Raw genomic sequence first — 25,422 nt, forward strand, 5'->3', positions numbered from 1 at the left:
ACGGACGTGAACAACAGCTCAAATAAATGTTTTGGTCTATCAAGAATGCACCAATCAGAAACCGTACTTCTTTAGATATTTATCATGCGAGTAATTAGGTAATCCCAAGCATAGACACCATTAAAATGTTGTTGAGCTCCTATAATGTAGTCTGACAAAAGAAGTTTAGACATTTTAAAACAGACCTACATTTTTACGACAATACGTAATAAAAAAATTGTAAATGCCTACCGCTAATGCGTTCACCTTTTCCCATATTGCAGTTCATTATCTATACCAAAGGGGGGCACTGATACCCAATGTTGCATTCATGTTCTATTTCGCAAGCGCCAAACGACGGTCCCTCTCGACTCGCCATAGGTTGACATTGCCTCCTCAAAAATGGCTGCACATACGTTGAAGAAATCAATTTGGTCCTTAGGACGAATACATTGTCATATTTATGGAGTTAATGTGCGTAACCCGTTAAACAGGGCAACATATGCAACGGCCTTGTCTACCAATCATTCTAGTCAAAATAAAGGTGAGTTTCCATGCATTACCATGCCTTCACAACGAGTAACTAATTTGCTAGCTAGCTTGCTAGCCTGGTCAAAATGACTATATGAATCATGGTCGCAATGATGTCAAAGTTTCATATAGAAAGTTGGAGAACGCATAGCTAGCTGCTAGCATAATTAATTGGGCTGTATCGTGTTTTCGATCGATATCTTTTTCAGGCTTTCCTGACAGAGGGAACAAAGGACCTTTCAACCGAAGATCAAGGAGAGAGGTGAGTGAACAAGGAATGTTTGTAGTAGATGTCTGGACGCGTCCAACAGACCCAAGATCCGACCGGTTCCGGGTTCAAAATTCTGACTTTTGTCTTGGATCTGGGCCGGTTCTGATATAATGCCATCTAACCCTATATCAGGGTCTCATTAGGAAAATGTGGCGCCAGACAATGTGACCAGCAGTATTTTAATTTACTGGCCATTTGAGAAATAAACTGGACCCATATGCATTAGGTGTGTAACCCATTAGGGCGTCCATCCATCGTGGTCAGAAATCACATTTTGATTATGGCAATTCATCTTAACATAGTATGCAACACCTGTAATGAAGCCTCCAATGAAATGTCATTTTCAAACATTTGCCAAAATGCAATTCCAAACACCTCACCTGATGCAAGCGGTATGTGACAGCGATGAATGTCTCAGTTAGAAACTTAGAAAGAGGGTGAATCTAAAGATGCAACAACTAGGATGGGTTGCTAATATGACTAGGATTGCGCCTTTTGGATTCTGGACAACGAAAGAAAGTTGACATAAAAACCAATAGAACAGGAGAGAAATGGCATATGAGGTTCTTTCATAGGCAGCTTGCGCGGCAAAAGCCCTAGCTGATTTGAGTTGCAGCTGTCAGTGAAATTGTTTGCCCTTTTGTTTATTTTGATCAATTCCCCATTACATATGTCACCAATAGTAAGTGTACCGTTAATCCCCGTCATTTGGTTACATTCATATCCGTTACAGCCGTTGCATTAAGGAGAAGTCTATCTTTAATTCTGTGAATAACACTTGTATCTTTTATCAATGTTTTATTATGAGTATTTCTATAAATTGCTGTGGCTCTGCTAAATATTACTGTACGTAGCGCGCCAATGTAAACTGAGATTTTTGGATATAAATATGCACTTTATCGAACAAAACATACATGTATTGTGTAACATGATGTCCTATGACATGGCTTTTTGTGACTCCTCTCTTTGGCTGGAAAATGGTTGTGTGTGTTTTTGTGACTTGGCTCTGACCTAACAATCATATGTTGTGCTTTCACAGTAAAGCCTTTTTGAAATCAGACACGATTGGTAGATTAAGAAGAAGTTTCTTTCATTTGGAGTATTGCAATTGTTAATGTGTGAAAGTTACATAGTTAAACATTTTTTTTTTTATTTCACGCCTTTTCAGCGGAACATTGTCAAGGGGTGCCGCTAGCGGAACTCCTAGCCATAAGATTCACAGAATCAAAAGTTTGATACCCACCCTAGCACAGTCGGGTGGGATTGCAAATGTTCATAAATAGATGCTAAACAAACCGCTTTCCAAAAGTAGTTTTTTGGTTGGGTCTTTTGCCCATTTTGTTAGCAGTAAAGATAAAAACATTCCATACTGGCAGATATAGCTAGCAAATTCCCTTAGGCACATATAATAGTTTGAAGTAGCTGCTTTTAGCAATGGTAGTATTTACACACTCGCATTGGTAGGAATTGGCTTGCAAAAAATCCCCGGAAAGGCCACCGGAAGTTAAATCAAATAAAATGTCTACTTACTCTGCTGATTGTCCGTAGGGTTGGTCCTCATGCAGGGGGGAAATTGAGAAATGACGACAATTTAAAGACTTTACAAATGTGGGTCTGTTGTCGACCTAATTCCTCTCCACTTACCGCATGTCAAAGTCCTGCATGTGTACCATACCTGCACACAAAAAAGCAAGAACTTGTGGGTAACCTTTATTTTTGACATGAGGTAAGCTCAAGGAGCTGCATGGGTCTACAATAGACCCCCGTTTGGAAATTCTGTTTAATTATACGTTCTATTAGATTTTTATTATTATTATTACCCACTGTTTAAGGACCAAGCCTTCATCCAATCAACAGAGTAAATTTAAATGTAATTTGATTGAACTCCTGGCTTCAGGCAGATTCAAATATATATTTTTTTCAAGTTAATTCCCAGCATTGCTAGTGTGTAACCCAGTGGTTCTTAACCTTGTTGGAGGTACTGAACCCCACCAGTTTCATATGCGCATTCACCGAACCCTTCTTAATTGGAAAAATAAAATATGATTTTTTCAAATTCAAAACATAGGTATATATTTTACTGGTGCACAAAATGAACCGTGCATCAACATCACTGTGTTCAAAGAACAAAATCATCAAAACATGATTTTCACACAAAAACATAATAATGAATATTTACTGCAAATCAGTGTGACTTCTGCTGTTGCCTTTCAGAGACCAGTTCAGAAATGCGCGGCTTCACCTTGGCAAGTGCCACTCATGTCATTTTCACAACAAAGTCTGTTCCTTTTCTTAGTTTTTATGTCCAGCATCCTCGAAAAGGATTGCTCGCAAAGATATGTTGTAACAAACGGCATGAACATCTCCAGAGCTTTCTTAGCAATAACAGGGTACTACCATTTGTTGATTTCATCGAGGTATCTGTTGTCTCAACACTAAATGTGAATGGCTGTCTCACCCATGCTGGATATGACTCTCTTGTAGGGAAGTATCCGTCGAGAGACTTTGCAAGCTCATCTAAGTGCGTGGCAATTGCTTGCTTCAGTTCCGCGGGTACAGAAATGTCTCCGATTCCAGATACATCTTCGATCTTACTTACACAGTCGTCCAGCAGGGGAAAGTTTGCGAAGTTATCGTTCTCTGTTCGTCGTTTCCATAACGGTAGCTTTTTTTGAAAAGCCTTCCGGTTTTCCTCCGCTTCGATGATGTTGACTCCACTGCCCTGCATCTTTCGATTGAGATGATTGAGAGCTGCGAAAATATCAGCCATGTACGCTAAAATGAGAATGAACTCAGAATTTTTGAAGCAATCTGCATGACAATGTTGGTGCTCTTGCAAAAACAGGGCTAATTCCACACGCACGGCAAAAACACAATTCAGCACCGGTCCCCGGGTTAACTACCGAACGTTAGAATGGTACAGAAGTACCTCGAATTCAGAGCCCATTTCTTTACACAGCTCACTGAAGATGCGGTGCCTCAGAGCACTAGTTCGCACATAGTTCACGCATTCCACTACAATTTGTAATACTTCTACCAGTTTTGGAGGCAAGGTTTTTGTTGCCAACGCATGTCTGTGCAGAATACAATGCTTAACCATGATGTGGTGCATCGGCTTTCACTAGCGCACCAAAACCAGACTTTCTTCCCAGCATGACTGGAGCTCCATCCGAACAAACTGCAGAAACCATATCCCACGAAAGATTGTTGTCTTTGAAGAAGTCATCCACAAGTTTTTTTTCACATCGGCTGCCTTAGTTGTTGTTGTAAGAGGCTTACAAAATAAAAAATCTTCCTTTATCACGTCGTCTTTCACATAGCGCACGAATACAGCAAACTGGCTTAGATTGGAAACGTCTGTGTTCTCGTCGAGTTGAAGGCTGAAATTTGCCAGGCTTGAAATCAGATCTACAACTACTTGAGCCAAGATGTCTTTGCTCACGTCCTCTATTCTGTCACTGATGGTGTCATTTGAAAGAGGAATTTGGGATAATTTAACTTCAGCCTCTTTTCCCAGCATGATATTCGCCATCTTCAACACAGCCGGTTTTATGAGTGTTTCATCAATGGTGTGTGGTTTGCCCTGCTTTGTTTCTCAACTCCAGTCCTTGAGTACCCCATCCATAAATGCTTACTACTTTAGCGCCTATTGGCGATAAGATCTTCTTTATCAGGAAGAAGAGCCCTGATGCTCGGTCTGAAAGTTAACACACATCACTTGCAGTACTGTTTTGGGAAACATAAGGAACATATCTTTCATATCAGCACATTTTTAAGAAAATAAAAACATTAAATCACTACACACCTTTTATAGTGTTAGGGTTAGTGTTCCCACATGGTTAGATCTCCATGTTACAACGCTTGTTTACGGAGAACAGATGGAAGACATAGGCGGCCGCCAGTGCTAAATATCTATCTAGTGTGCTCCAAACACCTCTGTGTGAGCGTAACTGGGGAGGAAGTGTAGTTCATCAACTGGGGGCACACAGTCTTTTTTAAATATTTTTTTTAAAGATTCTTTCTCACTGACATGAATGATCAGGGGCATTTAGAAAGTGATGTTGATTGACGTTTCTAAACGTTGTTAGACGGCATCGGAATTGTAATTCACATGTAGCCTAACTTGGGCAACTGTAACAGCTGAAAACCCGACATATGGAGAGTGTTATGTCTGGGGGTGGGAACCCTACATAGTCCTCGAGTACTTGTCAACTAATCACCAAACCCTTGATGAGATGAATGAGTTGTTTGTCCGGGGCTACAACGAAAATGTCTGCTGTTGGGGGTACTGAGGACCGGAGTTGGGGAAACACTGATGTAAACGATGAGCACGGGAAGAATTGGTCACTTATGTGCTAGTCTTGAGAGGCCATCATTCCAAATCTCAACTGCCTTTGTGCCTAATGCTGCATTTAAAACCAAGTGGGAAGGTGGGATTTACCACATACGACTGGGAAAAATCCACTTGAACGCCCCTCCAGCAGGAAATTACTAGTGGGAAACTCGTCTATCACCCCTGAGCTCCGACTACTCCCACGTGTTAACCTCTGACGTCACCTACTAAGGAAATTACCTCGATTACAGCACTTTCACCAGTTAAATGCAACAAAAACATTACTTTTAATAAATAATCTATTAATATGGTTAGCTGTACTTGGAGTTTATGGTTGATTCCGCTTGTTGGCCATTAGCCAATCTAGCCAAAGCATATGAATGTATCCAACTGGTATTTACGACTTCACAACTGATAATTACCACCTTCCCACATAAGAGACCCATGACCCAACACAGCTCAGGTGTGCCTCAAGGATCCAGTTTAGGTCCCCTGTTTATTACTTATATTAACAACATTGGTAGACATATTGAGACAGCTGATGTACTTTTTTATGCAGAATCTTTTTTTAAATGTAAAACTTTATTTAACTAGGCAAGTCGGTTAAGAACAAATTCTTATTTACAATGATGGCCTACACCGGCCAAACCGGAGGACGCTGGGCCAATTGTGCGCCGCCCTATGGGACTCCCATTCATTGCCGGTTGTGATACAGCCTGGAATCGAACCAGGGTGTCTGTAGTGACGCCTCTAGCACTGAGATGCAGTGTCTTAGACCGCTGCGCCACTCGGGAGCCTCAAAATGACACTATTCTCTAGTCGAGTGGCAGTTTGACTCTATGCGATTTGAAGCGTGTTTGAAATTCCTCACAAAATGCATGGTGTTTTCTGAACAACACTCTGAAAACCATGTCATTGCTACCTTGAAAGGACATTCCACAGAGCAAGTCAAAACGCACAGATATCTGTGAGTTTGGCTGGGTGAGAAGCCGAGCTTCAATAATAATGTTGAGAACCTGGTTAAGAAACTCAAGTTGAGAATAGGTTTTTAGTACTGGCATATGGCTCTTTTTTTTTCTTTGAGGCCACAAAAGAGAAGGTATGGTGTACGTTATTGTCTGTCTGGGACTACGTTGATATTTATAAGCAGAGACCTCAAGCACTATCCTGAGGCCCTTTTTAGGTTATTACTAACCAAAAGCATCTGACACATCACTATGATCTGTACAGTGCTGTTGACTGGTCTTCATTAAGTCTATGTAGGCTTAAACATTGGTAAACTCTGATCTACAAGACTGTTTTGGGAAAACTGCTGCTTTTTCTCTGTTCTTCTTTGACTAGGTCAGCTACGGTGTCACTCCCACTTTCCAACAATCCCAACGGATCATGGCAAAAACTTTTTTTTCGTGATCTTGGAACTGTCTCCAGACCAGTTTGAAACTCCAGGGTCTTGTTTCTTTGGAGTTTTAGAGTTCGACCCTCCTGTTACTGAGGAACGTGATTGTCATTAGGATTTCATGCAGTGGTATACGTGACAGATTTTTATCTATGGTGTTTGTATGTCTCTGTATGTGATTGTAATTTATGGGTGTCTACGGCTATCGGTTGTTCATTGTGTTTCTATGTCTGTAGGTTATGTCTGAGATTTGTCTGAAACTTTGCCCCCCCACCCTGCTGCTGTCTTGGTTGGACCAGGTCTCTCTTGAAAAATGTATTTTATCTCAATGAGACGACCTGTATAAATAAAGGTTAAGTAAAAATAGTGCCCTCTAGTCTACAAATGAAGTGGAATATACAAAGACAGACACACTGTATGGAGTACACAACAGTGCCATTAGAAAGTATTCATACCCCTTGACTTATTCCACATTTTGTTGTGTTACAGCCTGATCTACACGCACTACCTCAGAATTACAAAGTGAAAACATGTTTTAGACATTTTTGCAAATGTATTGAAAATGAAATACAGATATCGAATTTACATAACTATTCACACCCCTGGGTCAATACTTTGTAGAAGCACCTGGATCATTTCCCCCCCTCAATTATTCAAGCTGTGTCAAATCGATTGTTGATCATTTTCAATTAGATTTAAGTCAAAACTGTAACTTGACCACTCAGGAACATTCACTTTCTTCTTGGTACGCAACTCCAGTGTAGATTTGGTCTTGTGTTTTTGGTTATTGTCCTGCTGAAAGGTGAATTCCCAGTGTCTGGTGGGAAGCAGACTGAACCAGGTTTTCCTCTAGGATTTTGCCTGTGCTTCGCTCCTTTCCGTTTCTTTTTTCTTTTATCCTGAAAAACTCCCCAGTCCTTAACGATTACCAGCATGTCACTTGTTAAGCAAATTTTTACTGCTGAACTTTATTTAGGCTTTAGGCTTTCCATAAGGGGTTGAATTACATTTTGAGCTTTACATGTTTGATTCATTTGTAACAATAAAAAAAAAAAAAAACATAATTCCACTGACATTATGGGGTATTGTGTGAAGGCCAGTGACAATCTCAATTGAATCCATTTGAATTCCAGGGTGAAACGCAACAAAAAAGTCGAGAGCTGTGAATCCTTTCTGAAGGCACTCTAAGTAGGGCAACATGGCTCCTACAGCACATTATGGTCCCTGGGGGGAGAGGGGCATGTCATGAATTCAGCCCAGATTCTTTACTATTAAAAAAGAAGTAATGAATCATTTTTTTGATCAAGTTTATTCCAAGCTGTATATTGACAGAAAGATGTATATGTATTTTGAAGTTGACCCACATACTGACTCCTTTCCATCTGTTCCCTGTCTCCGTGGTGTGTGTCAGGCGGGCGACCCCAGGACAGACAGGATGCCTGTAGACCAGGATTGGACTACAGTGTACCCGACCGCTACCCCCTTCAGACAGGGCTCTGTGCCCCTGCCTGTCCGCATGGGCTTCCCAGTGAAGAAAGGGGTGCCCCCAGAGAAGAAGGGCAACCTGGAGCTCATCAAGGTCAGAGGTCTTATCTCCAACTTGGCATGATATCAGATCTTTTGATTTTAGCATTATCTGGCAATGGGAGGGAAATAATTTGTACCATTTAAAGCTATATATTGTATTGTGCTGTCAGGTCATACTGGTTCCACATACCTTACTTGTATAGCAGTATTTATGTTCTGTCTATTGTAGCTAATTCAGGTTTTAATCAAAACTCTTCTCTTTTCAGATTCCAAACTTTTTGCATTTAACTCCATTAGCCATAAAGAAACACTGTGAAGCTCTGAAACGTAAGTCACAAAATTGCTTATAGAGACACACTAATGTTACTGTAGCAACAGTATTTAATTGTATTTCTGTTTCTCTTTTCCCTGAAGCGTTCTGCACAGAGTGGCCCTCTGCCCTGGACACAGGTGCTAAATGTGATGAGCACTTCCCTGTCAAAGTAGAGTGCAAGGACTACGTGTCTGCCGGCACCTCCCTCAGAAACCCATCTGCCCGCATAGTCCACCTCAGAGTAAGTTTGTCTGCCTGTGTTGTAGGCTTATATGGTCTGGGACTCACAGGGTTTAGTTTACAGATTAAAATACTAATATTTCAATTTGACTCTTTGACCTGTATTTGACCCTCTACGAAATGCATAGAAAGTGCAGGGTTTTCCTCTTTTGTATAGAAGGGATCTAGAGATTCCCTAAACAGCTCTCAGCTCATGTCCGGCTGGCTGACCTTTCAAGAAAGACCTCCATTGTCTGTATCTATGCCTTTATGCCTATGAAATGCTGCTGTAACATACTTGCCACAAATAGAGAACTGCACTAAAGTGGAACCTAAAAACAAATGCTTAGGGGAGAGTGGGGTAAGTTGAGCCAAAGGGTTGTGCCACCCTTATTTCTAGGAAACCATACGCTAAATTAATAATTTTACCAAATATTAAGGAAGAGGTAATTCTATGGAGTCTGAAGGAAGAAACCACATATAAAAGTTAAGCAAGTTAGGTCAAAAAAACAAAACAGATTTTCAACAAGTCAAGGTAGCCTAGTGGTTAGAGCGTTGGGCCAGTAACCGAAAGGTTGCTAGATCGACTCCCCGGTAAACTCCAAGGTAAAAAAATCTCTTGTTCTGCCCCTGAACAACGCAGTTCCCTGGTAGGCTGTCATTGTAAATAAGAGTTTGTTCTTAAGTGGCTTGCCTAGTTAAATCAAGGTAAAAAATATATATGAATTTGTGTTAGAGCTTTCATGATGCTTGTACAGTTGTGGGCAAATGCAGTATATTAGCACCCTTGCACCTTTATTAAATCAGTCCCCATTTCTTCTAAAATAAGTAGAAATGTAGAACAACTTTTGGTCACCACACCTTATTGGATTTTCAACATTGCAGAACCAATTTTATTTTTAGTAAACTTATGTTTACAATTGTAAATGTAGAAAATAAAGACATGGTATGGACAAAAATATTGGCACCCCGGAGCTAGTACTTGGTTGCACAGCCTAAGGCCAAGATGACTGCAGACAAATGCTTCTTGTAGCCGTCAATGAGCTTTCTGCAACCTTCTACTGACAATTTGGTCATCTTTTCAGCAGCAAACTGCTCTAATTACATTTTTGAGGGGTGCCCTCTACCAACTGCTGTTTTCAGATCTCGCCATTGTTTGGATGTGATTCAGATCTGGACTCTTCGCTGGCCTATCCAGAACAAACCAGCATCTCTTCTTAACCATTCCTGGGTGCTTTTTTAATGTGTGTTTTGGGTCATTGGTCCTGCTGGAAAACCTACAACCTAATATACAGTTTCTACAGTTTTTTGGACACTGGGTTGAACATTGGCATGCAAATCACATGATCATCTGCTGATTTCATGATGCCTTGCACACCTCCAAGGCCCCCAGTACCAGAGGCAGCAAAGCAACCCCACAGCCTTATCAAACCTCCCCCATCTTTGATTGTAGGGAGGGTGTTCTTTTTTTTAATTGAATCCTTCATTTGGTTGTCAGTAAAGACATATCGCGCTGATATGTATTGACAAAGAGCTCTGATTTTGTTTCATTGGTCCACGTAACATTTTCTCCAGGATTTGGGCTTGTTTAGATGGGTTTTTGAGAAGTTGAATCAGGCGTGCTTGTCTCCTTCAACAGTGGGGCCTTCCTATGTTTACCAACAACCAAATGAAGCGTTCAAAGGAAATAACTAATCGATTATGGGGGCGGTTCGATAATGCTGTGGGACTGCTCTGCAATGCAAGGTTCAACCCAATGTCCAAAAATGGTGTATCTGTTGAAGGTTGTGTGTTTTCCAGTAGGACAACAACCACACACACCCAGGAATGGTTCAAGAAGAAACACTGTTATGGAGTGGCCAGTGAGGAGTCCTGAATCACATCTATAACCTACGGCGTGAGCTGAAAACAGCAGATGGTGGAGGGCACACCTAAAACAGTTTGCTGCTGAAGAGTGAAACCAATTCCCAGTAGAAAGGTGCAGCAAGCTCATTTGATGGCTACAAGAAGCATTTGTTGGCCGTTATCTTGGCCAAAGTTTCTAAGCTTCAATGCGAGGTCCTAAACCTAGCATGAAAGCGCATCCTTGAAGCTGTGTGGGCTAGTATATTCAAAATGTTTGCCTTTGTGTAAGTTGAGCAAATTGAAGTGTTTTCTTCCCAGGTGTAATGCATGACATTATTGTTGGGATATAAGGTAACAACAGGCCTGGCCTATGTTAAGTGTACAAACGGTTGTTAGGTTTCAAGCCTGTGTTTTAAACTCAGTTTACTGAAGGACAAGCAGATTATGATTCATGCTACAGAAAACATTATCCCCCCCCCTTACAGCTGTAGTTCTATGGAATCATTTTAAGCATCTTTTGTGGTGAAGTGTTTTACCGCTGCAGTTTCAACATTTAGTGAGGCACGGTGCTTATTATTTCAGATGTCATGAGTAGGGATGGACGGTTGCGTCTATAGGTTTTTTTTTTTGCATGCTAATCGAGCATTGAGGGATTCATTTTGAAGCAGCTTAGGCAAACCAAATAAGCTTCAGTATTATGATGTCAGATTGTGTTTCTGTCCACTCAGCTGAAGCTCTCCTGTCTGAACTTGGACGACCATGCCAGGAAGAAGATGGTTAAACTGGTAGGAGAGCGGTACTGCAAGGACACGGACACACTCGCCATCACCACTGACAGGTAAACAGCGCTTCCTGTTGTTCAATGTACTATTACAAATATCTACTAGTTCGTTTTAAAAGAGGCTAAAGTAAGGAAGCTATTGGTCCTTCACTGTCGTCATTGCTTTACAGTGATGTCTTTTGATGGGGAGGTTTTTACGTCAACTCGCCCTGTACTTTCTGATCAATGTTTTATTTTTTTCTCACTTTTGCCCTGCCAGCTGCCCTGTGAGAAAGCAGAATTATGACTATGCCATGTACCTCCTGACTGTCCTCTATCACGAGTCTTGGGTAAGTGTCTTGCTAGTGCCAGGGCCGCGTTCAGAAAGTCCCGATGTACAATTGATCCTCGGTTCTATTCATGACATGTCTATCTGCTACGTTCAGTACGTTGCATCTTCCTGAACGTGACCCTGGTCAGTGCCAAAGAGCTCGAGTAGACATCATCTTCCACCTAACCTCACCACCCAGCCAATACGTGGACGATGAGTAGACAGGTGGTCAGGCAGCCAAGTCCATCACTATCCAGAGAATCCATGATGTACTAGGAAAGGGATGCCTGATACCTTAAGCCGTCCCTAGAGGTAAAGGGCTGGCGTATACATTAGGGATTTTTAAGTAGAAAGAGCACGACATACTTTTTTTTTGTTGCCTTTCAACCAAGTCATTAACATTTCAGGAGTTCACTATTCACAAGTACTGCCCCTCCCCACCAAACCCCCGTGTCCTGCTGAGACACTCGTGTGGCTTTTCCATGGCCAACGCTCCTCCTCCCTCCATTTGTCTGTTTTCATTTCCAACTACTAAGACCATGCCAATCTAGCTAGCACCAATGGACTTGACACCTTTCTCTACCCTTGGTGTGAAGGAGAAAGCCTATTACGGAGCTATGAGTGGTGAATAGGCAAACGGATGGCATACAGCAGCATTGTCCCACTGGCATTTCCCCTCTAAACAGGAGAAAACCAACACCAGAATAAGATCCTAACCCCGCCACTTATTCACAGTGCGCCAACTCCAACCAACACCACACACCTGAGAAATCCGCCACCAGGGTCACCAGCACAGGCTGCTTTCACATCAGATCCACAAGGGAATTAATGACTCTCCCTGTTGTGCCTCTGGCAGTTCTCTCGCCAAGGCAGCAGGGGTTTAGCTGGTAAAAAGCCTTGGCTTTTTTTCGTCTCTCTGAGAAATGGCGTCGGAGCCGGGAAGCGGAACACTGTCCGCTGCCCTTTACACGCACAATGGAAGGCACAGTGCAGCCCGCAGGTTGGTGGACGCTGGGAGGGGGAGCCCATACACCGGTAGTAACGCTAGCCCACAAAGAGGCCAATTGTTAGTTGCCGCTGAAGTGATTCTATCTCTTCACTCAGTGAGAAGGACTCTTGACTCTCTGGGCCTGTTGCTAATTCTGCTGTGGCCTGTTGATCCGGGCCAGTGCTCTACTGGGACGGACCACAGTCCTCCACCACACCACAGCAGGAAGTCTACAGTACTGTACCGTACTTTACCATCTGGCCCGCTGTTCACTAGAGTCGCTCCAATCCCCAAGTGACTATCTAATATGTCAATCCCTTATCTGAGAGCTCCAGTACTCCGTGCCCCATTCCAGTAATAAAACCCACAAATGTCTTCCTCCTCGGCAACTTTGAAGAACAGGTGGCTGTTGGTCTGGCCACATAGCCGTCTGTCAATCATCTCCCTCTTTTTTCATTCACTGGGATACACTCTGTGGTGGGAGATATGGAGTCTGTCAGACCAATGGTCAACCATTATAGCTATATACACTGAGTATACCAAACATTAGGAACGCCATCCTAATATTGAGTTGCATATTGAGTTGGACCATTCTTGATACACACAGGAAACTGTTGAGTTCTTGACATAAACAGGTGAGCCTGGCACCTACTACATACCTTGTTCAAAGGCACTTAAATATTTTGTCTTGCCCATTCCCCCTCTGAATGGCACACATACACTTTGAGACAATTGAGACATGGATTGTGTAAAAACCTGTCTCCTTCCCCTCATCTACGCTGATTTGAAGTGACATCAATAAGGGATCATAGCTTTCACCTTGATTCACCTGGTCAGTCTGTCAATCAAAATAATTTTGCATACCCAGTGTAGTTTAATTATAATTTACAATCAGATGGCTAGATTCTGAATAAAACTACAGTACAGAATCGGTGTGATTTGAAGGAACTACATTACCTTAGCTGACCCTATTTTGCCCAGTGACGATTCTGTAGTGGTGTAATAATCCTGACAGTCAGGCTAAGGGGGAGAGGACCAATCTCTTCTCCAGCCATCCCCACCGCACCACCTGTCCGCTGGAGGGGTTGGCCTCCAGCCAGTCTTGATATTGGGGACCATATAGACGTAATGAGGTCCATTAACCCCAAACACCTGGGCTGCAGGAGAGCCTGTGGCAGCCCCTGCTTTAAGCTCCCACACAACGGGCCTATTGTCCTCTGGGGAATGTGATGGGAGGGAGACCGGCTATGGTAAAGGGACTCAGCACCACGTCTGGAGAAACACTATCTCTGTGAGAGGACAGGAGAGGAGAGCGCCACAGATGGTTTAGGGGCGACCGGGGCACTCCAGGGGTTCCACACACTGCGCTGTCTCCAAACCCACATTCCCAAGACGGGCCATCACGTACCCCTGTGGGACAGCTTATGTTAACGTGTCACATATCTCTCGTTATTGTCATATATTGAGGCATAAACAGAAGAATCACGGTTACGATTTATTTGTCTGAGGTTATTTATGGTGCATTCGGAAAGTATCCAGACCCCTTTTTCTACATTTTGTTACGTTACAGCCTTATTCTAAAATGTATTAAATTATATTTTTTATCAATCTACACACAATACCCCATAATGACAAAGTGAAAAAAACATATCTTATTAACATAAGTATTCAGACCCTTTGCCATGACTCGAAATTGATCTCAGGTGCATCCTGTTTCCATTGAACATCATTGATGTTTCTACAACTTGATTTGAGTCTACCTGTGGTAAATTCAATTAATTGGACATGATTTGGAAATGCACACGCCTGTCTATATAAGGTCCCACAGTTGACAGTGCATATCAGATCAAAAACCAAGCCATGAGGTTGAAGGAATTGTCCATAGAGCTCTGAGACAGGATTGTGTTGAGGCACAGATCTGGGAAAGGGTACCAAAAAATGTCTGCAGCATGTCTGCAGCATTGAAGGTACCCAAGAACACAGTGGCCTCCATCATTCTTAAATGGAAGAAGTTTGGATTCAAGATTCTCTGGTCTGATGAAACCAAGAATGCCAAGCGTCACATCTGGAGGAAACCTGGCAACATTCCCTACAGGGAAGCATGGTGGTGGCAGCATCATGCTGTGGGGATGTTTTTCAGCAGCAGGGACTGGGAGACTAGTCAGGATCGAGGGACATATGAACGGAGCAAAGTACAGAGAGATCCTTGATGAAATCCTGCTCCAGAGCCCTCAGGACCTCAGACTGGGGTGAAGGTTCACCTTCCACAGGACGACCCTAAGCACATAGCCAAGATAACGCATGAGTGGCTTCGGGACAAGTCTCAATGTCCTTGAGAGTCCCAGCCAGAGCCCGGACTTGAACCCGATCTAACATCTCTGGAGACCTGTAAATAGCTGTGCAGCGACACTCCCCATCTAACCTGACAGAGCTTGAGAGAATCTGCAGAGAAGAATGGGAGAAACTCTCAAAATACAGGTGTGCCAAGCTTGTAGCGTCATACCCAAGAAGACTCAAGGCTGTAATCACTGCCAAAGGTGCTTCAACAAAGTACTGAGTGAAGGGTCTGAATACTTATGTAAATGTAATTTAATATTTTTATTTTGCAAAAAAATTATTAAACCTGTTTTTGTTTGTCATTATGGGGTATCGTGTGTAGATTGAGGGGGGAAAAATGTTTTGAATCAATTTTAGAATAAGGCTGTAACGTAACATTTTTGGGGAAAAGTCAAGGGGTCTGAGTACTTTCTGAATGCACTGTAGCTAACAATGCTGTGCTGTTCCACTTACTCTTTCTAGAAAATGGAGGCCTGGGAGTCAGAGAAGACTGTGGCAGACATGGAGGAGTACAGCTGGGAGGACAGCCCCTCTCAGAAGAACATCATGTCCACGTTGGTCCGCATGCAGGTAGCAGGGGAGGGGGAGGGAGAGGCGGTGAGGGAGGAGCTGCTGGGGAGGCCGGAGGTGCAGGAGTACAGGGACTCTGTGACCAGACTGAAGAACGAGGGAGAGAGCGAGAGCAGCATGCACCAGTACAGAGACGCTGTGAAGAAAGTGCTCAACCTTTAATGTGCCCTCTTCTATACATGCAGATACACACAAACACACAGGAGAGTGAGCAAGAGCAGAACTCGACTGCTACACACTCGGGGTGACCAATTCGAAGTCTAGAGACAAACCTATCATCTGATTTCACCACACACAGCATTTGATGCCTGTAACGGTCTTTTGTGAAATATTTATTGACAATAAATGAAAGGGCCTATGTTTATATGTCTGTAATACAATTGTTGTATAGGAGTTATGCTAAACTGATAGCCTGAAGCAAAAATGTATTCCTTGCATTTGAAATAAAAAGCTTTAATTTCCTTACTGTTATTTCAACAAGTGCTTTTTACATCACTAGACAGTGGACACAAATGTTTACTATATTACCCTCTCTTCCTGGCTTCAAACCCATCACCTTCTCCCCTCTGGCCCAGGGGGACAAAGAGAAGCACCGTTCTGAAAGGACACATTCAGCAATGGGCCATTTAAAAAAAAGAAATCACCAAACCCTTCAAAAGAGTTCCTGCTCTGGTCCATGTGATTCTGGGTCAGGGGAAACCCGATGCGCAGGAAAGATGTTCTGAAGGAGAGAGGAGCGGTGGCAAGATGGGTCTGAGCCTAAGATACACCTCCACTTGCATACACCACAGTCCATTTAGCATCTTACTGCCTCAGAACAAAACTTGGCTTGTTGCAGCAGCTTTTCTTGCTTGGAAGCCCCCATCGTTGCACTTAAAGCAGAGCAGACACTGTCCATGGAGTTTGGCATCAATATCGGTTTGATTTCGTTCGACCGCATCAAAATGTAGGTCTGCCAAAAGGACGCACGGTATCTTTCTTTAGGCAAATGACCTACAAATGCATCAGCAGTTACTGTCAGTCTCAAGCCATGACATCAGTATTAACCACAATCCTCGCATCAACTTTGGTCTCACAGTTTTGGCATGTACTTCAATTCATTCTCTACCAGGTCTACGGAATCTCAAATATGCTCCATGCAGCTCATCTTTTCAAAACCACGAAAGTATATACATAAGTAAGATGATACTGAACATGTCAGAATGGGGGGAAAAATAACAGCTGCATTAAAAAAAAACTATTTACACCAGTGATGGTTCCCGATCTTTGCTTTTCAGTTTCAGTGGTTTTTCCAGACTACACACACACAGATTTAGTTTGGAGAGAGGAAAACAACATTCGCAGGTTGGTGGCAGGTCCCTTTGCTAAATTCTGGATTGTTTCTGATGTAAACATTACTTCTCTAGTGGACTAGCACTACTTTTACTTTTACAGTGCAGTTCCCTGTAAAAGCTTTCTTAGTCCCTGTTCTGATCCCCATGGTTACCTCACGAGCTCTCCCTGACAATGGCATACTTAATGAGGCGCATGGACCCCCCTTTCCCCCTCCAGGTGGTCCTGTACCGCCCCTTCCTCTTCCTCCGACCCCTCCAGCTCACCACTAGCAGCACGGAACAGCAGCAGCTCAGCAGCACCGTGACGACCGTCACCGCGGCAACCAGCAGGGTGTGTGCCGCTACGTGCCATCCTGGGCCCAAACCACCGGGTGAGGGGGACTCCACCCCGCCCTGGCTACCCTGGTCGCCTTCTCCCCCTGCGGCTGCTGTTTGGTTCCTGCCCACGTAGCCCTTGGTGTCGTTGAGGTCCTGCTTGTTACTGCCATCCACGTTGGCTGCAGGAGCCAGGGATGTCGGTGGACTGGTGGTGGTGGCCATCCTGGCTGTGGATGTGGGCTGCTGGGTAGGTGTGGTGGGATGTGGGGTGGTAGTTGATTCTCTGTGGGTTGATGGATAGGCAGGGATGGTCTGGGTGGTGTAGGGGGCAGGGGCAGTCGTGGTTGGGGTCGGGGGAGTGGTGGTGGGGGCCTGGGTTCCCAGGGTGGGCATTATGGTGGAGGAGGGGGTGGATGTGACGGGGGAATGAGTAGTGCCCAGAGTAGGGCTCTGGAGTGAGGTGGTGGTGGTGGTGGTGGTGGGGATCCTGGTAGTAGGGGCTATGGTTAGAGGCTGGACAGGGGGGACGGGTGGCCGGTTGAACTGGCGCTTGTCTGAGGCTAGGGGCTCTGAGGCGTTGACTCTAGTGTAGAGGTGGGGTAACACCCGCACGTTGGAGGTGAAGTACTTTCCAAACACCAACAGGTCTGGATCCACACCTGTGTGAGACCCAAGACACCCAACCCCACCGTCAAATGCTGTCAGAGTAGCAGGTGATAAATCATTTCACTGAAGCCGATACCATCTATACCACAAGCTATAACAGTGTATAAAGTGCCTGCAATGTTCTAGGTAAAGCTTTTTATGTGTGTGTCTATTAATAACCAGTAATAAACATCTATGTTTGGCTTCCTGGGTCTAAACATTTGTATCCTATGGAGGCTCACCTTTGGTGATGTTGTACAGGATGACGTTGCCTCTGTAGCTTAGGATGCAGCTCTCCAATGTTGGACAGTGCATATGAAAACAGTTCACATTCTCTTGGATGGTGTCATAGTGGAATATCGCCAGGTTACAAGAAACTAAGGAGTTACATAAAATGTTAATTATCCATCGACGCACCCTGCAACAGATGAATAGACTTTTGCGCAGCGCAGTCACACATGACATGCTACGCCTGTCCACCTGGCAGGGCTCCTGCAAATAAAATTATTGTACAAAATTGCCTCCAATAAATCATGAATTAAACATTTGAGAATACTTTTTTAATGTCGACATGTACATAATAGTACACTGGGTTATGGTAGGTTATTGGGTTATTTCGCTGCGCATCTAATCAATAGTAAAAATCCGATACAAAAATTAACAATTACAGTAAACTTACAATTTCTCGTAAGGCAACAGGTTCGGCTGCATTTCAGAGCTGTCTCTTCCTGGTAATACTTCAGAAGTTGAGCGCCTCTTCTCTGAGATTCCTCAATGTCGATGAATATACCAGGGTACTGACGAATCCAACAGTTTTTATAATAAGTAGTCGGCGAACACCTCGATTCCGTGTGGTGCACCAAACTCAGAATCGTTAGCAAACTCCATGGAACAGTCATTGCGCGTGTAATATGTAATCAAATCATGTTAAAATTCAAGTTGAATAGAGGATCGTGAACATTTTCGGACACATCTGCGAGGTTTCTTGAACTTGGTGGGTTGACAGAAATGATGTCGGACTGCTTGCGACAGCTATGTGTGTCCTAGCCAGGTGTGTCACGACTACGTAGGCTACCAGAGGACGAGTTTGCGCGGAACCTCTGTGAGTCAAGCCCACATTGTTTTCGATGTTCTATTTGCGAGGCCGGTATGTCTGATCTCTGCAAACTGTTAATTTATGTACCCTACCACCAGCAGTAATGTAGCCCTGTCTTTATTAGCAGCAGCGAAGAAAACGTAGATTAGCGGTTCTTGCCAAATAGGCTTCATTACGCTTGCCAAGTGGGTGCCAAACGTCACCATCTGGTTGCTGCTATTCCCATTATAGCCCGTAGCGGTGTAGCCTGCATTATTGACTCTTAGACTCAACTCAATTCAGTAAACGTTATTTATGTTTTACCATTAGACCGGTAGATCAGTGCGCACTTACCCTACCTCAATACGTCATCGGTAAATCCAAACAGACAGGGAATGCCACAGCCCACTCTCCACAATATCTGTTTTCCGGGGCAGACATATGAGAGAGGATTACCATAATTGCAACTAGCAGCCTAGATTCTTAAGAACTAGATTACGAGACTAAGATATGTTTCTCCCTCACTCTCTTTTGTTCCACTTGTTTCCCACCTATTTTCAGCATGTCTGTCAACCACGGTGCCAAAAATGTCATTATCCACATCTTGGCCTAGGTAGGGTACTGTCTCACAGGTTTAGATAGAATACTTACAAACTGAAGTGTTTATGCAGGGTTTGGAGTCCAGCTCTGATAGTGAGGGAAAGAGTTTCAGCAGTAACAATGACCCATGGACCCGGGAAGGCTGCCCATAGGGACCTGCCAGACCAGCAGAGCCTGAAGCTGGCTTCCTCCCTAGACAGAGACTACACACCAGCGGGGCAGGCTATAACAATCATAATGAGCTACTGCTACTGGGGTATAATCTGTGGATTGGCAATGATGAAGTTTGTATGCCAGACGCCCAGACCACAAAATTGAACATTGCTGTAGGTTACATCTCTGAACATATATCAGATATTTCGGGGAGATGCCTTGCAATGTAAATTATCTCAGGTAATATGCTTGTAGTTGATTACTCATAGAAAAAATATCATACACTCTTATCTAAGGCGATTTACAATCATACGTGCATATAATTTCCATGAGTGGCCCCAGCGGGAATCGAACCCAAGACCATTGGTGTTACAAGCGCCATGGTCAACCAACTGAGCCACAAAAGACCAGGATATTTAAGCCGTCCTGGGTGTGGTATACAATGCTATTCACCATTTAATACTAACATACTTCATTCAATACACTTATGGACATCTGCAATATGGAACCAATTATATTTATTGCTGATTAAACGGTCAAACATTTTGAATGTTTACTATTGCACTTTTATCTAGCTCATCAGAGGATCGTTTTGTATATAAGCTTTCTAACATCAGAAGATAAGACTGATAACGGAACAGTGTCGCAAGAGAGACAAGAGAACAGGTTAAGACACTTCAATTAATACGTTTATCAACATGTATTCTGTTGTGGATAAAACAGAATGTTCATTTATACGAATCGTACGTTTTAGATTTGTGTCATTCCTGAAATCCGTCATTAGGGCTGCAATGTTTAGTTTGTCTGTCCTGGGTTATCCCGGTGGGATCAATTTGAATCCGGTGATAGATTTTAACCTTAGTTTTGGAACTGGGCTTAGTTTTGGAACTGGGCGTAAACTTGATGTCCTACTCTGGCCAACGGCGAAGTCGGCTCAAAACAAAAGAGACGTAATTAAGCACGTGGAGTGATGAGTAGGAATCTGTGTTTTCACCTGCAAAAAATGATTGCTTTATATAAAAACGCTTTATCTGCATATAAAAACTAGTTTGAAAATATAAACATTTGTTTTATGGAAAATATATGTATGTTTCTGGAAGATGTACCATATCGACTTGTTGACATAAATGACCGAGCAGCGCAGATTAATGTTTCATTTGAGATGGGCGTTCCTCCCTCCCCAATTTCACCCGAGGACGTGACGGTTCAACCCAGGCCAGCCCAATAGAGCTGCCTCAATGATATTGTTTCCTCGTGTGTATCTTTCGATGCTCAATCGGATTGAAGTCTGTGCCACAACCAGGACAGTAACAGCCTAGATTATCCTCTGTGTGAATTTGTATGCACATTTTTAGATCGTTGCTGGAGCTACAATTTTTGCCACAACGACTGTGATTATATTATCTCTCCCTGTGTGGATCATTCTGTGATAGCTCAGAGTTCCACTCTGATTAAATGTTTTGCCACAAAAATGACAGAGATATAATTTATTTCCTGTGTGAATCTTCATATGTGTTCTTAGATTTCCATTCTGGTTGAATCCTTGGCACAATGACGACAATTAAATGATTTCTCCCCTGTGTGAATCCTCATATGCATTTGTAGATGTCAACTCCGAATGAACGTTTTGCCACAAACGATATGGCTTCTACCCTGTGTGGGTCCTCATGTATATTTTCAGATCTCCATTCTGATTTAAAGGCAGGCAAAATATGTTTCCCCTATGTGGCTTCTCATGTGCATCAGTTTACCCTTCTTGCTGAACCATTTACCATAAACATGACAAAAGCTATCTGCATTGTGAGTTTCTTTAATCATTTCCGTGGACTTTGTATGTTTTCCACACAGACCACATATCTGTTAATTATCCGGGTTTGCACACGTTAAATCAATGAGCCTGTGTGATGAAAAGACGTGCCACACACTTTTACAACAACGGGGATTAGCATGATTTGCCTGGGTCAACTGTGTGGATGTTATCCCTTAGTATTGATACGGGACCTCTGTCCTTTTAGCATATTTGTTCTCTTTGATTTGACTGGTTTAAAACCTGATACGGACCCTCCATTCTTCATGCCATTGTCACTTTCATTGTTTTCACTCTGAGCTGCAGAACAGTCTGGATTTACTGCAGATAATATCTCCTCAGCAGCAGCTGTTGATCTGTCATTGAGAAAATCCATATAGAAAACTAATACATGGCCATATATAGACTTATACAGTGCCTTGCGAAAGTATTCGGCCCCCTTGAACTTTGCGACCTTTTGCCACATTTCAGGCTTCAAACATAAAGATATAAAACTGTCTTTTTTTGTGAAGAATCAACAACAAATGGGACACAATCATGAAGTGGAACGACATTTATTGGATATTTCAAACTTTTTTAACAAATCAAAAACTGAAAAATTGGGCGTGCAAAATTATTCAGCCCCTTTACTTTCAGTGCAGCAAACTCTCTCCAGAAGTTCAGTTAGGATCTCTGAATGATCCAATGTTGACCTAAATGACTAATGATGATAAATACAATCCACCTGTGTGTAATCAAGTCTCTGTATAAATGCACCTGCACTGTGATAGTCTCAGAGGTCCGTTAAAAGCGCAGAGAGCATCATGAAGAACAAGGAACACACCAGGCAGGTCCGAGATACTGTTGTGAAGAAGTTTAAAGCCGGATTTGGATACAAAAAGATTTCCCAAGCTTTAAACATCCCAAGGAGCACTGTGCAAGCGATAATATTGAAATGGAAGGAGTATCAGACCACTGCAAATCTACCAAGACCTGGCCGTCCCTCTAAACTTTCAGCTCATACAAGGAGAAGACTGATCAGAGATGCAGCCAAGAGGCCCATGATCACTCTGGATGAACTGCAGAGATCTACAGCTGAGGTGGGAGACTCTGTCCATAGGACAACAATCAGTCGTATATTGCACAAATCTGGCCTTTATGGAAGAGTGGCAAGAAGAAAGCCCTTTCTTAAAGATATCCATAAAAAGTGTTGTTTAAAGTTTGCCACAAGCCACCTGGGAGACACACCAAACATGTGGAAGAAGGTGCTCTGGTCAGATGAAACCAAAATTTAACTTTTTGGCAACAATGCAAAACGTTATGTTTGGCGTAAAAGCAACACAGCTGAACACACCATCCCCACTGTCAAACGTGGTGGTGGCAGCATCATGGTTTGGGCCTGCTTTTCTTCAGCAGGGACAGGGAAGATGGTTAAAATAGATGGGAAGATGGATGGAGCCAAATACAGGACCATTCTGGAAGAAAACCTGATGGAGTCTGCAAAAGACCTGAGACTGGGACGGAGATTTGTCTTCCAACAAGACAATGATCCAAAACATAAAGCAAAATCTACAATGGAATGGTTCAATAATAAACATATCCAGGTGTTAGAATGGCCAAGTCAAAGTCCAGACCTGAATTCAATCGAGAATCTGTGGAAAGAACTGAAAACTGCTGTTCACAAATGCTCTCCATCCAACCTCACTGAGCTCGAGCTGTTTTGCAAGGAGGAATGGGAAAAAATGTCAGTCTCTCGATGTGCAAAACTGATAGAGACATACCCCAAGCGACTTACAGCTGTAATCACAGCAAAAGGTGGCGCTACAAAGTATTAACTTAAGGGGGCTGAATAATTTTGCACGCCCAATTTTTCAGTTTTTGATTTGTTAAAAAAGTTTGAAATATCCAATAAATGTCGTTCCACTTCATGATTGTGTCCCACTTGTTGTTGATTCTTCACAAAAAAATACAGTTTTATATCTTTATGTCCAAACAACTACCTCTTTCCCTACTGTATTTAATTTATTTCTTTATTTTGCTCCTTTGCACCCCATTATTTTTATTTCTACTTTGCACTTTGCACATTCTTCCATTGCAAATCTACCATTCCAGTGTTTTACTTGCTATATTGTATTTACTTTGCCACCATGGCCTTTTTTTGCCTCTACCTCCCTTATCTCACCTCATTTGCTCACATCGTATTTAGACTTGTTTATACTGTATTATTGACTGTATGTTTGTTTTACTCCATGTGTAATTCTATGTCGTTGTCTGTGTCGAACTGCTTTGCTTTATCTTGGCCAGGTCGCAATTGTAAATGAGAACTTGTTCTCAACTTGCCTACCTGGTTAAATAAAGGTGAAATAAAATAAAAAAATAAAAATAATTGAGATTAGATTGAGAATGCGTAGACTATTGTAGGTTTATCATTTGTGATGTACACATCTTTGAAAACCAACAGAAACCTATCTAAGTATGAATGTTTATTTTTGTACACTATGGTTGTGGTTGCACATAAGGTTGTGGATTCACCTTGTTTTTATAAAACATGGCTAAGATATTGTTGTTGCCAGTGGTAATGTTAGACTGTAAATCTTGGTGGGGCAAAAAAATAAAAAATGCCAGCAATGCCACAACACAACACTAAACAATACATGAATTGCACTATAATGGTGCCAAACGGTGCCCACACACTATTAGGGCTTACATAAAGCTGCCACAACAGCAGTCCCAACATCTCACCACTGCTACACCTGGCTATCAGCGGAGCCTTGTCTGGCATCGAAACAGTTCATTCAGCCTCATTTACTGCCTTTGTATAAAAAAAACATAGCTGATATGGCTGACTTGCTTAAACAAATGTGGTTTCTAATGACAATTGAGATGTACAAACTATGGCATAAGGGGACGACAAGCGGATAAGAGGCGATCCATAATTTTGATTAAGACATTAATGAGCGAGCTAGGACGGAATTAATGTTAGTCAATATAACTATTTGGTTAGCACTTTTGAAATGTACAGCGACAGAATTTCGAACATGGACCTTTCTTACCTGTACACCAAGTCAGAACTGTAGGATAAATAAAGGGGGCATATAAGCAGACAATGAAAGCTTTTAACCTTTTAAATAGTATGTGATACTATTTCTCTAAAACAGCTTATAGGCTACATGTGCACCACCAAGTCAGAACAGTAGGTGAAATTAAGAGTGGTAAATAGACCAAATGATTAGGGTGAGGCACATGGGCTACTAACAGCTTGCTACACAACATACACTTAGTATTACTTTCTTAGCTACAGTATACATATCTCCCTGGCATATTACATCATTTATGCAGCAGCAAACAATACATTGTTGGACTCACCTTGTTGTGCTGTGATCACTTGAACAGGAAGGTGGTGCGGCGGTCCTTTGTGGGCAAATGTTGTCAAAGTCTGGCATTCTCTGGATTCATGGTGCTTTCAAAACAACTGGAGGCCGGATTTAAAATTCTGAGTTGGATGAAAGTTCTAAATGTATTTCCCAGTCGGAGCTCGTTTATTCCCAACTTCCCAGTTGTCTTGACCTCACCGAAGTCATGTTTTTGCAGTTCCGAGTTAAGTTGTTTTGAATGAGGCACAATCATGCTTCATAGACAGCATTGCCAATGTTGAATGTTTATCATTTTAAACTTGGAAAAGAGCTCCTTAATCCCAGATTTGGGACCACACAGCCACTGTCACTGATTCCTTCCAAACCACTCGTTGAATTTGCGATTTCCAACTTGTTGTGTAATGTTTATGTCCGATGGATGATGAGCACCTACACATTTTATCTATAATTTCTCTTCATTCTTTCTCTTCATATGACAAGGTTTAAAAAGGATTTGCCAGTAGATTGTCAACTTGATTCATGATGATGACTGCTAGCTAAGATTTTGAAAGTATGATGTTGACATGATTCGTCCAATCAAAGCTACTGTACATATGTGATTTGACATAATTTTATCTGTGGACAATGGCCTTCTTGGATGAGCACTTCTAATGTAACTCTATGGCAGCACCCAAAGGGCTAGAATTACCGAGGTCACCTCTTAAACTTTGCGGTGACGTCGTGTCCCGTGAGTGACA

At 42.6% G+C, this 25,422-nt stretch overlaps 2 protein-coding genes across 2 annotated transcripts; one reads left to right on the top strand and one right to left on the bottom strand.

The window, feature by feature from the left end:
* The first annotated feature begins 325 nt into the window (after positions 1–325).
* On the top strand, positions 326–15,865 carry mrps35 (mitochondrial ribosomal protein S35). Its single transcript, XM_021567767.2, has 8 exons — positions 326–523; positions 720–772; positions 7,922–8,089; positions 8,304–8,364; positions 8,452–8,591; positions 11,143–11,252; positions 11,455–11,524; positions 15,293–15,865. The coding sequence occupies exons 1-8, from the start codon at positions 382–384 to the stop codon at positions 15,560–15,562; spliced, it is 1,014 nt and encodes a 337-aa protein (XP_021423442.2). The 5' UTR covers positions 326–381; the 3' UTR covers positions 15,563–15,865.
* Positions 15,866–15,970: 105 nt separating this feature from the next.
* On the bottom strand, positions 15,971–18,784 carry LOC118941153 (MANSC domain-containing protein 4-like). Its single transcript, XM_036952668.1, has 3 exons — positions 18,377–18,784; positions 17,940–18,074; positions 15,971–17,711 (listed from the first exon to the last, which is right to left on the bottom strand). Exons 1-3 carry the CDS (start codon positions 18,594–18,596, stop codon positions 16,888–16,890), a joined length of 1,179 nt encoding a protein of 392 aa, XP_036808563.1. The 5' UTR covers positions 18,597–18,784; the 3' UTR covers positions 15,971–16,887.
* Positions 18,785–25,422: the final 6,638 nt, after the last annotated feature.

The sequence above is a fragment of the Oncorhynchus mykiss genome, chromosome 2 (genome assembly GCF_013265735.2).
Source record: "Oncorhynchus mykiss isolate Arlee chromosome 2, USDA_OmykA_1.1, whole genome shotgun sequence".
Taxonomy (NCBI): domain Eukaryota; kingdom Metazoa; phylum Chordata; class Actinopteri; order Salmoniformes; family Salmonidae; genus Oncorhynchus; species Oncorhynchus mykiss.